The 12,910-nt window shown below is 39.6% G+C and overlaps 3 protein-coding genes across 4 annotated transcripts; 1 reads left to right on the top strand and 2 right to left on the bottom strand.

The window, feature by feature from the left end:
• The first annotated feature begins 54 nt into the window (after positions 1-54).
• Positions 55-1,987, top strand: magoh (mago homolog, exon junction complex subunit). The gene is made up of 5 exons (XM_027015993.2): positions 55-282; positions 757-815; positions 902-1,012; positions 1,125-1,207; positions 1,772-1,987. Exons 1-5 carry the CDS (start codon positions 192-194, stop codon positions 1,869-1,871), a joined length of 444 nt encoding a protein of 147 aa, XP_026871794.1. The 5' UTR covers positions 55-191; the 3' UTR covers positions 1,872-1,987.
• Positions 1,830-5,710, bottom strand: LOC113581106 (carnitine O-palmitoyltransferase 2, mitochondrial-like). Of its 2 annotated transcripts, XM_035521819.1 has the most exons (5): positions 5,379-5,710; positions 4,928-5,008; positions 4,732-4,838; positions 3,069-4,373; positions 1,830-2,978 (listed from the first exon to the last, which is right to left on the bottom strand). In XM_035521819.1, exons 1-5 carry the CDS (start codon positions 5,555-5,557, stop codon positions 2,641-2,643), a joined length of 2,010 nt encoding a protein of 669 aa, XP_035377712.1. In that variant the 5' UTR covers positions 5,558-5,710; the 3' UTR covers positions 1,830-2,640. The 2 variants fall into 2 exon arrangements, with proteins under 2 accessions (XP_035377712.1, XP_035377711.1); XM_035521818.1 differs by having other exon boundaries at positions 1,830-4,373.
• Positions 5,711-8,036: 2,326 nt separating this feature from the next.
• Positions 8,037-12,082, bottom strand: cpt2 (carnitine palmitoyltransferase 2). The gene is made up of 5 exons (XM_035521820.1): positions 11,563-12,082; positions 11,112-11,192; positions 10,916-11,022; positions 9,289-10,593; positions 8,037-9,073 (listed from the first exon to the last, which is right to left on the bottom strand). Exons 1-5 carry the CDS (start codon positions 11,751-11,753, stop codon positions 8,733-8,735), a joined length of 2,025 nt encoding a protein of 674 aa, XP_035377713.1. The 5' UTR covers positions 11,754-12,082; the 3' UTR covers positions 8,037-8,732.
• Positions 12,083-12,910: the final 828 nt, after the last annotated feature.

Below are 12,910 nucleotides of genomic sequence, written 5' to 3'. Positions count from 1 at the left end.
TTAGGGATTGGGAATTGCGAGGACGTTCCACGCGTCATCAAAATGCGACGTTGGTGACGTCAGCACGCGCCTCTAAGCGTGTTTGCGAGTAGTTAATCGACGCTTGAGCTTTGAGCAATTTTGTCAGGGAAAGGTTTTGTTTGACTAGGAAAAAAGCTGTACGTTTGTAAACGTCTTTTTGTAGCGTAGTTATGTCCACAAGCGACTTCTATTTAAGATACTATGTGGGACACAAAGGGAAATTTGGTCACGAGTTTCTGGAATTTGAATTTAGGCCGGACGGTAAGTAGTGCGCCATCTAAACTAAGCTAGCTAGGTTAGCTCCCCTGCTAACATTCACTCAGCTACCCGGCAGTGCAACTAGTTACGGGCCTGGAAATCACGTTTGCCATGACTTTTGGCAGAGAGGAAGCTAAAAGTACTGTTTGCTTATATAATATAGTGCTAATAATCTTGTATAATCGCATTTGTTTTGCGAAAGAGATTTGAATGTTAACTAGTTATTTAGTATTTTTGAGATTATTCCAGAAATGCACTCAAGTTAAAGATAGATAACGATAGCTAGTTTAGCTAACCTAGCTAGCTAGCAAGCTAGTTTATTTTAACCATGTTCTCGCAGTTGTTTAATTAATACGTTCTCTTATTGTACCTTACACAATCAAGATGTTTGCTTATGCGGTGGAAGATAAGAGTATTACAAGTTTTTTTCCACTGATTATTGAAAATCATATGTATGATTGTTCTGTTATTGTGCAGGAAAGTTGAGGTATGCAAACAACAGCAACTACAAAAACGACGTCATGATCAGAAAAGAGGTAGAGCATCTGTTATATATGGAAGTTGCAAATAAATATTATTCCGTTTTGGAGGAATGGTTTCAGGTAGTCTTTCTTTATTCTAGGCTTACGTTCACAAAAGTGTGATGGAGGAGCTCAAGAGGATCATTGATGACAGTGAAATCACCAAGGAAGATGATGCGTTGTGGCCCCCTCCTGACAGGGTTGGCAGACAGGTTTGTGCTCATCTTGTAATGTGAAGAAAATGTAATCAGTCACGTGCATTGGAAATGGACAGTTTCAGAAAGATTTAGAAGATTTTGAAGTTGCTCTCACTTTCTTTTCTAGGAACTCGAGATTGTCATTGGTGATGAACATATTTCATTTACAACATCCAAAATTGGCTCTTTGATCGATGTCAACCAGTCTAAGTGAGTATAAAGCACAAATGTTTTTATTCAGACACGCTCATCTGTGTGATGTTATAGTATACTGGCAAGCAAAGCAAAGGCAGGTGTATGAGTCCACAGGTGTGTCATCTGCATGGTAATAAAACTACATGTAATCAAAGATTTGAGTATAAAACACAAATGTTTTTATCTGTGACGCACTTTATTCAGACACACTTTAGTTGTTGTGGATAGCTACTGGTGATTGTTTTTTGCAGTATCTCAGTGTGGTGTTTTAGTATATTTACAAGCAAAGGCTTTCCTCAGCAAAAAATATAAAGGATATACTTGGACCACTTGGTTCTCTTCATGGTATGTCAGCACTTGATTTCATGCTGTACGAATAATGTATGGACTCTGAACAAATAAAATATCATGTATCATGACCCTCTTAGCTGGCTACTACTGAGTTCTCACAGCTAGGAAATATTTGTTAATGACAGACATTTTAAACTCTACAGAATGTAATGCAGCATTTCAAATTTAAGATGTTAACTATGGTAAATTAGGACTAAACGTTGAAATGTTTTGTTCTTAATTTCTCAGAGATCCAGAAGGCCTGAGAGTATTTTACTACCTGGTACAGGATCTCAAGTGTCTTGTCTTCAGTCTTATTGGCCTCCATTTCAAGATCAAGCCTATCTAAGCTCATCAGCTGCTACTCTGATCATTGTTTTAGGTTGTTGGCTCACGTTTTGGCATTTGTACATTTGTTTCTGGTTTATCTGCTGTTTTACTTTTTTTAATAAATAATTGACTCAATTTCAGAACAGGTGATTTAAAATAAAATTTTAAAATGGTTGAAAAATGGACAGCATAGGTTTAGATGCAATTTAACAACTAAAATTATTTGCTGCAGAAAACCTCTAGTAATGCATTTAATTACTCAGATCATTGTCAAAGTGCCCTACAAGTCATATTACACACATGTGCATTAATAGAGAAGTTAACCTTTACAAACACCCTGTCAGGCTTTGATGTACTATTTTCCCCATCAATTGTTAGATATGTTACACACAAATTAATTCCAACAATTTAACAGTTAGTCAGTCACAGCATCTTCAGAGGCTCTCAATGAAACATGCCCTTGGGTATTAATAATAGAAACAATAATAGATAAGTTAATTTTACATGAAAACAATTTACTATGCTGTTATTGAGCACCCCCCCTAAAAACCCTCTCATCACTTATTTAATTGCAGATTATTTCCCAAGGATGAGAGAAGTACACAACACGTAATTGATAAGCTCTAGTTCACAGTAACGGTCTGTCATGATAACCTTTCTAAGTAATAAACAGGATTTATACTAGTAGTGCTAGACATGTTCTTATCTAGTCACCTTAAAATTAGGTGAAACCTTATAGTGAAACCTTAAATCCACTTCAGTGTGCAGTGACCATTCTTTTCCCTGAATTAAACTGAACTAGAATTAATTGGCTTTCCATCAATAACTGTAAATATGTCCTCCAGGGACTTTTGGACACACTGAATGAATTCATGGACATTCCTATTTGGGTAACTAGATACATTGCACCCAATCCAGTTGTCATGGACACCATATGCAACTCCAAAACCATCCGACACTACAGGTGCAAAGCCAGTGAGTCTGATGGAAGGGCTAGTGAGGGTGCTAGTGGACAGGATGTTGTGGTTTATAGCTGCATATGCTGGGTCCTGATACAGACTTGGCACTACAACTTTAGTGTTCGCCAGGTAGCGCAGGGCAAAGAGATGTCTGTCAAATCCTTGTCCTAAAAATGATTTACAGTGACATGTTTTCTCCAGCATTCTACAAATATAGTGAGCTGTAATGATAGAAGAAATGGAAAGACAACACTCACCCATGGCTGCTTCTTTGGTGAGCTGGCTGTGGTATTTGGAACAGGCGTCCAGCAGGCCCTGGAGCTGCTCCACGCTGTGCTGGCCAGGCTGCTGAACGAAGGCCTGTGCGCAGCGCTGTGTGTAAATGCTGGCGGGACGGATGGTCTCAGTACGACCATGCCTGAAGGCTGCAGTACTACAGGATTCGTACGTAGCCACGGTCTTCCCATACTGACGTAGGAAACCCATCTGGAAGGCCAGCTGGGTAATGGCATCAGGGCTGAGCTGCTGCTTCTTTAGCTTCTCTTTCCCTCCTCTTCTGAACTCCATAGCGTTGATGGTGAGCTTGGAGACAGCAGCGTGGAAGTTGTCTTTGGCCTTTGCTATTCCACACTCCAGTTCAGGATTCAACTTGAATTCCAGCCTCTGGACTGCAGAAGCAGAGTCTATAGTAGCGGGCCGGGTTCCTGGCCCAACTAGCGGCTTCGCTGTGCTGTCTTTATAGACTTCATTCTGGAAACATAGGACAGCTACACCGTCACCCCAAGAGTGCTCAAGATTAATGCCTGCTTGCCCATCCTTGGTTAGGATCATACTGAACGACTTATCGTACCAGCGACTGCATCCATCCCCATGAAGCATATTGTGGGAGATGTGTATGTGGTCACGCATCTCCTCCTCATCAAGACAAAGACAAAAGAGAGCATTGTCCACTAGCCCTAGAGCCTCTCTGTTCCCTGCTTCTATAAGCTTCTCCCTCAGCCCTGCCCAAACATCTCTGTTCTCACTTGTCAGGACCCCCACGGGAAATGCAGGAGCCAGAGCAGAATCTGCTAGAATGTATTTGAGGTGTGAAAGGATCTCAGCTGGCTTCACCAGATTACCATCCCTGTCCACCACATCAAATACATACATAATGCCTTTTTTCATGACGAGTAGGTGATTGCCTTTCTGGTCCGTGAAGAGCTCATCACGTTTTAGTTTAGGGATGCGTGTAGAATTGAATAGACGGAAGTACTGAGACATGTCCAAAGGATATGCATTCACCATGTAGGCTCCAAACCATGAGATAGAAGAGGGCACCCATCGGATGAACCTTTTGAAGGAATCAGTGTTGCTCTTAGCAGGGTTTAAGTGGAACACCTCTGGTTCAAGGAGACCATCACGCAGGGTCTTCATAAACCGCACCGCAGAGCACACCATGTTAGTGGCCCGAATGAGTTGGTCATTGTACTCCGGTTTGGGGTCAGGATTGAAGGACATGAAGGGATTAAAGTTCAAGACCACAGATTCACGGGCACATAGGTACATGTCCAACCATGGTGCTAGAAAAAAATAATACAAGAACTACCATAATACAACAACAAAACTGGCATAAGTTTTTTTTTTAGGTAACTGCCAATATCACCCCATCACTTTTTTCCTAAAGGATATTTAAAATACAACACTTTTACTTTCCAGAAAAGCAAGTAACTGCCAAGGCATGCCCGAAAAGTGACAGAGGGACATTGGAAAACTTTTCTTTCCATGAGTCTCCCTGGAATCAGTCTGAACCCACTACACGTTCAATAGTAATGGTGGTGTTCTCTGTTCAGATGACAGTTGGATTCAAGAGTAGATTCAAGCAAATGACTGAATAACATGGCAGCAGAACATTTTAAGAGTGAACTATAAGCTTCTCACCTGAAATATAACTGGTGTGCTTATTCCTCTTGTCCTGTGCCACAAGCTCCTCATGCAACTGCTTGCCAATTCCATTCTGGAAATCATGTGCCACTTTTTCTGTATTACTGTGTGAACATGACACATAAAATCTGTAATACAATTGAAAATGTATTGGCTTATATTAAAGAATGTTAGCATGAAGAGTTGGCTTTACCTGTAGTGTTCATCATTTAACAGTGGTCTTTGAGCTGCGAGATACCTCCGTATTGTATCCTCCAGTTTTGGTACTGGTAATCTGAACATTGAAAAATAAGATAGCCATCAGCAAAAAAAAAATTTAAATACCACACAAACGATATAGGACATGCCCAGTTTTGACTGTTCTTAATAGGAACTGAAATTGTGGCAAAGGGGGACATGTCTCACCGCCAATTGTTTACCTAGTGAACTTTCACCTACATTTTTTCAAAAAGATACAGTAGCAGTCGATGTTTAAATGCAGCATTACATACATGAATGATTCAGTAACGTGGTTTCCACTGTTATTGCCACGTAATAACCCGAAATATAACCGAGCCTGGAGCTGACATTACAGCGTTTGCTTAACATTGCTCGGTTAATTAGCGTTATAGCTAGCGATAGATACCGACGCAACTTTGGCTTACCGCGGCAGACTCTTTTGGTAGTGCATAGTTGGAACAACACTTCTATGCAAGTATTCGGAGCCTGCATCATCTTTACTGCTGTATTTGCGCTGATTTGCAACTAGCAGTGACCCTGCAGAAGTGGTCTTCCGTGCCAAAGGTTTTAGCTTCCACAGCGTTGAATTTAAGTGTGCCATCATTTTCTTAGCTGGTTAGCTCTAGTTATAGGTTTGTTAGATCATGTTGGATAAGAAAACGAACTAATGATTAATAGTTTGGACAGCTATTAATTAAACGAAGCTAATCTGACTGAAACACAAAGTAGACTTATTGCATTAAAAGTATGGCCACCTCCCCCCACAGACTACATTAGGTCTCTAGAAACAATTTTACTACATCGACGTTTAATGTCGCTACGCGTAATCAAAAATAGCAAATAAAAATAAAGCGGAATTCAATTGTCTAGATAACCAAAATGCACTCATGCATTAGATTTGATCGTTCTGAATGTGCTGAAATAAAAGTAACACCTTCAGTTAATACATGTGCCAACATAAATAAAAAAAAATTAAAATGTATTACGCAAAATGGTAGTGTAATCCTATATTTGAATCAAAATATTCCACTCATACTTGCAAGTTCAAATTCAAAAATTCCATATATATTTGCAGTTTGGGGGACTTCTTTCAATATTACATTTACACAGACATTTGGGTGTTTTATGAGTAAGTTTATTTAAATGAAAATTTATTTCCCAATTTGAATTAGCACTGTGTCAAAATGATAATGAAAATGTTATTCACTTAATATGCATCTGCATCTGCACTCATTGACAACTCACCACGGTGCTAGAAAGATGGCAAAATGTCAGTGTTAAAGGAGAAACACCACCTCTTGTCTTTGCAATCTTAGCAATAACATTATCACCCCTACTGCACTCAATCTATGTCACAATGCTTGCAAAAATTCAAACTGAGCCAAATGCAATTTCATTTTCATGGTCATATATGGCCTCTACTTAAATATTCAGCCTCTACATACTTTCAGAGAAGCTTGTCTCTAAAGATAGAGATGAAGTAGGGGAAGAGGTAAGGAGCAACACAGTGGGAGAACAACGGGCGAAGCTGACTCTTTATCCAGCTGCATGTCACTTTCACAAGATAGGATGAATTCTGTGGAAAACAGCATTGAGCTTGAAGAGTATGAATTCAGTGATAATTTTCTCTCCTTATTTTTGCATATATACAGGCATCTGGAGCTGTAATGAAAGGATTTTTTCACTCACAAGTTTTTGACCTTCTACTGTGTCCCTGTAGCTGCTGAAGCTGACCCAAGGACCAAATATTACAGTTCCCACAAAGTAAATATAGTCCATGAACTCCACTAGGGAGGGAACATTCTCCACGATGCCTTTGTCCAAGTCAAAGGCAAGAGAGATTGCCTTCATGGCAACTACCATCTGGGAACCTAGGTAGATATGTCAGCCATATTTAATATTTCTAAATGATTGGCCTTTGTAGATTTCTAGTTCTTCGTGAAAATACAGGTTCCTTGTAACTGATTTCATAAATGTCATAAACTTAACATTTTGTTATGGGAATAGATAATAAACCTTACAAAAAGTAAGTCTCTCTCTCTCTCTCTCTCTCTATATATATATATATATATATATATATATATGAGTATAATTAACAAATATAAAGATTATTTATTACACCACAAATTTCCTAAAATAGAAGTGCACATATGTAACAGGACTTGTGACTTTCGCACCCTAGCAGCAGGTAGATGAGGACAGTAACGGAGAGGAAGGGTCCGCGGCTGTTTGAATGCCGGCACAGAAAGAGGATGAGGTAGCAAAGGAGACTGAGCAGCACCACCCACACCATGTGCAGCTCAAAGAACAGATAGAGTGCATAAAAGCCTCCTGCAATTGTGCTCTGGTGCTTTAAGTATTAGGGCAAGTGGACTGCTAGTGAGAAAAAAGTCCATAAGTCAAACTGGAAAATACTTTTATTCCAAGGCTATTGGTAGTTTTTATTTGCTTATTTTTTAATGGTGAAGCAATCTAATCTGATTGAATGACTGAACTGTTAATTACTCTAATGAGCTCCTCAGCCACCATCTTTCAAAGAAGTCACCTGTTCTACTTAGCATGCTGTAGTCCCATCCTGATTGGCTGAGTGAGGTGGAAAGCTATGGAATCTGATTGGCTGACTGAAGTGGAAGTCCATGAAAATGAAAATGCAATTGGCTTGGTTTGCATTTTCACAATCTTTTCAACAGCCTGAGCACCATAGGGGTGATAATCTTATTGCAGAGGAGAGGCACTGTTTCTGCTTTACATTTGAATTGTGCCATCTTTCTAGCATAGTAGTGCGGAGAGAGGGTTAGTTTTAAATATAACTAAATTAAATAACCCTGGTGTTCTAATGTATTTGAAAAACTGTTGAGTAATTTTTTATCTGTCAAGGCCAGGTCTTAGGTCTTAGAGAGTGTATTTCATTTTGCAGATTTGTTTGCTTACTGCTTTTGTGATGGTTTCACGTTAATGGCTTTCCCCAATAAGAGGAGGAAAAGATCATGTAATCTTTTGTGCATTGTTTCATAATTCATATTCAGACAAAATTAAATTATGCAATTTTGTATAAGATAATCTGATTTAAATACGTACAGGGCTGAATATTTCTGTGCTTCAGTATATTTACACACAAAGCTAAAGACAATTAATCATAGTATCAACTCAGTTTCCTGAGTTGTTAAAAGTATAAAACTCTGGCTTTTAACTATTTTATGTACAAGCTTCACAGCAGTGTTCAAGTTCTGACTGAGCTGAATATTTTTCCAAATGTGTCTAATATTTCACTAATGACACTAATGTGCCTTCATAGATAGAAAACCCGATCTTTACCAACACACTGTCAGGTTCTGATGTACTTTTTCCCCCCATAAATTCTTACACACTTTACACAAAAAAGAATTCCAACAAATCAATAGTTCTAGTCTCTGTTAAGCACATCTTCAAAGGTAGTCACTCTAACATGCCCTTGGAGAAAATAAGAGAAAAGATATTAGATAAATAAATTTTATATAAAAACAATTTCCTAGGCTGTGTTTGTGAGCACCCCCCACCCCCCAAAAAAACACTCAACACTTATTTAATTGCAAATTATTTTCGAAGGTTAAGAGTGAAATACACAGTACGTAATTGGTAATCTCTAGTTCACAGTAACGGTCTATGTCATGGTATCACTTCTAAGTGATCAACAGGATTTATACTGTTTAATAGTAAGTGCTAGACATGTTCTAAAGTTAGGTCTTGCAATAAAATCTTAAATACCCTTCAATGTGCAGTGACCTTTCCTTTTCCCTGAATTAAACTGAACTAGACTTAATTGGCTTTCCATCAATAACTGTAAAAATGTCCTCCAGGGACTTTTGGACACACTGAAGGAATTCATGGACATTTCTGCTTGGGTAGCTAGATACATTGCACCCAATCCAGTTGTCATGGATGCCATATCCCACTCCAAAACCATCCGACACTACAGGTGCAAAGCCACCCAGGTTGATGGCAGGGCTAGTGAGGGTGCTGGTGGACAGGATGTTGTGGTTTATAGCTGCATATGCTGGGTCCTGATACAGACTTGGCACTGCCATTCCTTTAGTGTTCGCCAGGTAGCGCAAGGCAAAGAGATGTCTGTCAAATCCTTGTCCTAAAAAACATTTACAGTGACAAAAGTTCAAATAAGTCTTTGAAAGAGTATGTATACAAGGCTGCCACTACTATCACGTTCACAATATACTTATTCACAAAAAATGTTACGTGTTTTGTATTTTAACATTTAGCACTACAAAATACGACCTTCCTCCAGCATTCAACAAATATGGTGAGCTGTAATGGTAGAAGAAATAGAAAGACAACACTCACCCATGGCTGCTTCTTTGGTGAGCTGGCTATGGTATTTGGAACAGGCGTCCAGCAGGCCCTGGAGCTGTTCCACACTGTGCTGGCCAGGCTGCTGAACGAAGGCTTGTGCGCAGCGCTGTGTGTGAATGCTGGCGGGACGGATGGTCTCAGTACGACCATGCCTGAAGGCTGCAGTACTACAGGATTCGTACGTAGCCACGGTCTTCCCATACTGACGTAGGAAGCCCATCTGGAAGGCCAGCTGGGCAATGGCATCAGGGCTGAGCTTCTTCTTCTTTAGCTGCTCTTTTCCTCCTTTTCTGAACTCCATAGCGTTGATAGTGAGCTTGGAGACAGCAGCGTGGAAGTTGTCTTTGGCCTTCACTATTCCACTCTCCAGTTCAGGATTCAAATTGAACTCCAGCCTCTGGACTGCAGAAGCAGAGTCTATAGTAGCAGGCTGGGTTTTTGGCCCAACTAGCGGCTTCGCTGTGCTGTCTTTATAGACTTCATTCTGGAAACGTAGGACAGCTACACCGTCACCCCAAGAGTGCTCAAAATTAATGGCTGCCTGCCCATCCTTAGTTAGGATCATACTGAACGACTTATCGTACCAGCGATTGCATCCATCCCCATGAAGCATGTGATGGGAGATGTGTATGTGGTCACGCATCTCCTCCTCATCAAGACAAAGACAAAAGAGAGCATTGTCCACTAGCCCTAGAGCCTCTCTGTTCCCTGCTTCTATAAGCTTCTCCCTCAGCCCTGCCCAAACATCTCTGTTCTCACTTGTCAGGACCCCCACGGGAAATGCAGGAGCCGGAGCAGAATCTGATAGAATGTATTTGAGGTGTGAAAGGATCTCAGATGGCTTCACCAGATTACCATCCCTGTCCACCACATCGAATACATACATATTGCCTTTTTTCATGACGAGTAGGTGATTGCCTTTCTGGCCCGTGAAGAGCTCATCACGTTTTGGTTTGGGGATGCGTGTGGAATTGAACAGACGGAAGTACTGAGACATGTCCAAGGGATACGCATTCACCATGTAGGCTCCAAACCATGAGATAGAAGAGGGCACCCATCGGATGAACCTTTTGAAGGAATCAGTGTTGCTCTTAGCAGGGTTTAAGTGGAACACCTCTGGTTCAAGGAGACCATCACGCAGGGTCTTCATAAACCGCACCGCAGAGCACACCATGTTAGTGGCCCGAATGAGTTGGTCATTGTACTCCGGTTTGGGGTCAGGATTGAAGGACATGAAGGGATTAAAGTTCAAGACCACAGATTCACGGGCACATAGGTACATGTCAAACCATGGTGCTAGAAAAAAATGAATACAACACTTACAACAATACAACAAAACCAATTCAGTTTCTAAGGTAATCACCAATATCACCCCATCACTCTTCCCCCTAGAGGATATTTCAAATACAAAGATTTTACTTAATTCTATAAAAACATGCAACTGTTAAGGCATGCCCGAAAAGTGACAGAAGGACATTGGAAAGCTTTTCTTTCCATGAGTCTCCCTGGAATCAGTCTGAACCCACTACACTTTAAATAGTAATGGTGTTGTTCTCTGTTCAGATGACAGTTGGATTCAAGATTAGATTCAAGCAAGAGTGAACTATAAACTTCTCACCTGAAATATAACTGGTGTGCTTATTCCTCTTGTCCTGTGCCACAAGCTCCTCATGCAACTGCTTGCCAATTCCATTCTGGAAATCATGTGCCACTTTCTCTGTATTACTGTGTGAACATGACACATAAAATCTGTAATACAATTGAAAATGTATTGGCTTATATTAAAGAATGTTAGCATGAAGAGTTGGCTTTACCTGTAGTGTTCATCATTTAACAGTGGTCTTTGAGCTGCGAGATACCTCCGTATTGTATCCTCCAGTTTTGGTACTGGTAATCTGAACATTGAAAAATAAGATAGCCATCAGCAAAAAAAAATTTTAAATACCACACAAACGATATAGGACATGCCCAGTTTTGACTGTTCTTAATAGGAACTGAAATTGTGGCAAAGGGGGACATGTCTCACCGCCAATTGTTTACCTAGTGAACTTTCACCTACATTTTTTCAAAAAGATACAGTAGCAGTCGATGTTTAAATGCAGCATTATATACATGAGTGATTCAGTAACGTGGTTTCCACTGTTATTGCCACGTAATAACCCGAAATATAACCGAGCCTGCAGCTGACATTACAGCGTTTGCTTAACATTGCTCGGTTAAGTAGCGTTATAGCTAGCGATAGATACCGACGCAACTTTGGCTTACCGCGGCAGACTCTTTTGGTAGTGCATAGTTGGAACAACACTTCTATGCAAGTATTCGGATCCTGCATCATCTTTACTGCTGTATTTGCGCTGATTTGCAATTAGCAGTGCTCCTGCTGAAGTGGTTTTCAATGCCAAAGGTTTTAGCTTCCACAGCGTTGAATTTAAGTGTGTTGAGAGGAAATATGCCATAGTTTGCTCTAGTTGTTTTCTAAGCTCCCGTTGGCTAAATAAATTAGCTATTCATTAACAGTTTTGACAGCTCAACGAAGGTAATTTGATTAAAACACAAAGTTAACTTTTATTGTATTAGAAGTATGGACACCTCCCACACAGACTACATGAAGTCTATAGTAATAAGTTCACTACATCGACGTTTCTTTTCTCCACACGTAATCAAAACAGCAAATTATAAATAAATTATTATTAATTTATCTAGCTAACCGTTAACTAACTAAAATCAACCACCAACTGTAGACCAGTGTCTTGAACATTCACTTCCGCAAGTCACAGTCAAGACGCACTGTTGCATTCGATTCGATCGTTCTGACTGTGATGCAATAAAAGTCACACATTCAGTTGATAAACAGGAATCGTTTTAGTTACTCTTACTCTTATTTTTTTCCACAATAAAAATATCTCTATTTTTGGGCGTTGAGTTTAAGTGTGAGGAGAGTAAATTGTCTTAGCTGGTTAGCTCTAGTTATAATTTTGTAAGGTCCTGTTGGCTAAGAAAATGATTAATAATTTGGACTATTTCAGCTAAGGTAATTTCACAGAAACACAAAGTTGGCTTGTACTGTATTATAAGTATGGCCACCTCTGCCCACACACTACTAATAATTTCACTACATCGACGTTTCCTGCCAATAGGCGTAATCAAAATATCAAATTAAAATACATTCAAATTAATTTATTTATCTTTCCATGATGCACTCTTGCATTAGATTCGATCGTTCAGAATGTTCTGAACTAACTGAAATAAAAGTCTTCAGCTAATAAATGTATAGTAATTACTGTAGTAATAGTAATGTATATGATGAATAGTATTAGCCACGCTTACAAATGACCCGTTAAATTTATGTAACTTATTGAATACATCGTTGTTTCAATTTGCAAGCACGAGTCATTTTTTCTCAAAATAAAAGTAGCGGTCTACATTTTAGGCAGTTAATAGCAAATACAAAAAATCGCAAATTAATCGTTCAAAAATAATCACAAATTAGCAAATGAAGACATCATATATAGTCAATAAATTATTCCGTGAATCACGACACAAACACACGCAGACAAACACAAACGCGCGCGATTGGGGGAGTTTTGACGATTTATCTTAGGGTCGGACAGGA

This window comes from Electrophorus electricus, chromosome 23, assembly GCF_013358815.1.
Source record: "Electrophorus electricus isolate fEleEle1 chromosome 23, fEleEle1.pri, whole genome shotgun sequence".
Lineage (NCBI taxonomy): Eukaryota > Metazoa > Chordata > Actinopteri > Gymnotiformes > Gymnotidae > Electrophorus > Electrophorus electricus.
The sequence above is the reverse complement of the archived record's forward strand: the minus strand, read 5'-3'. Positions and strand labels throughout refer to the sequence as shown.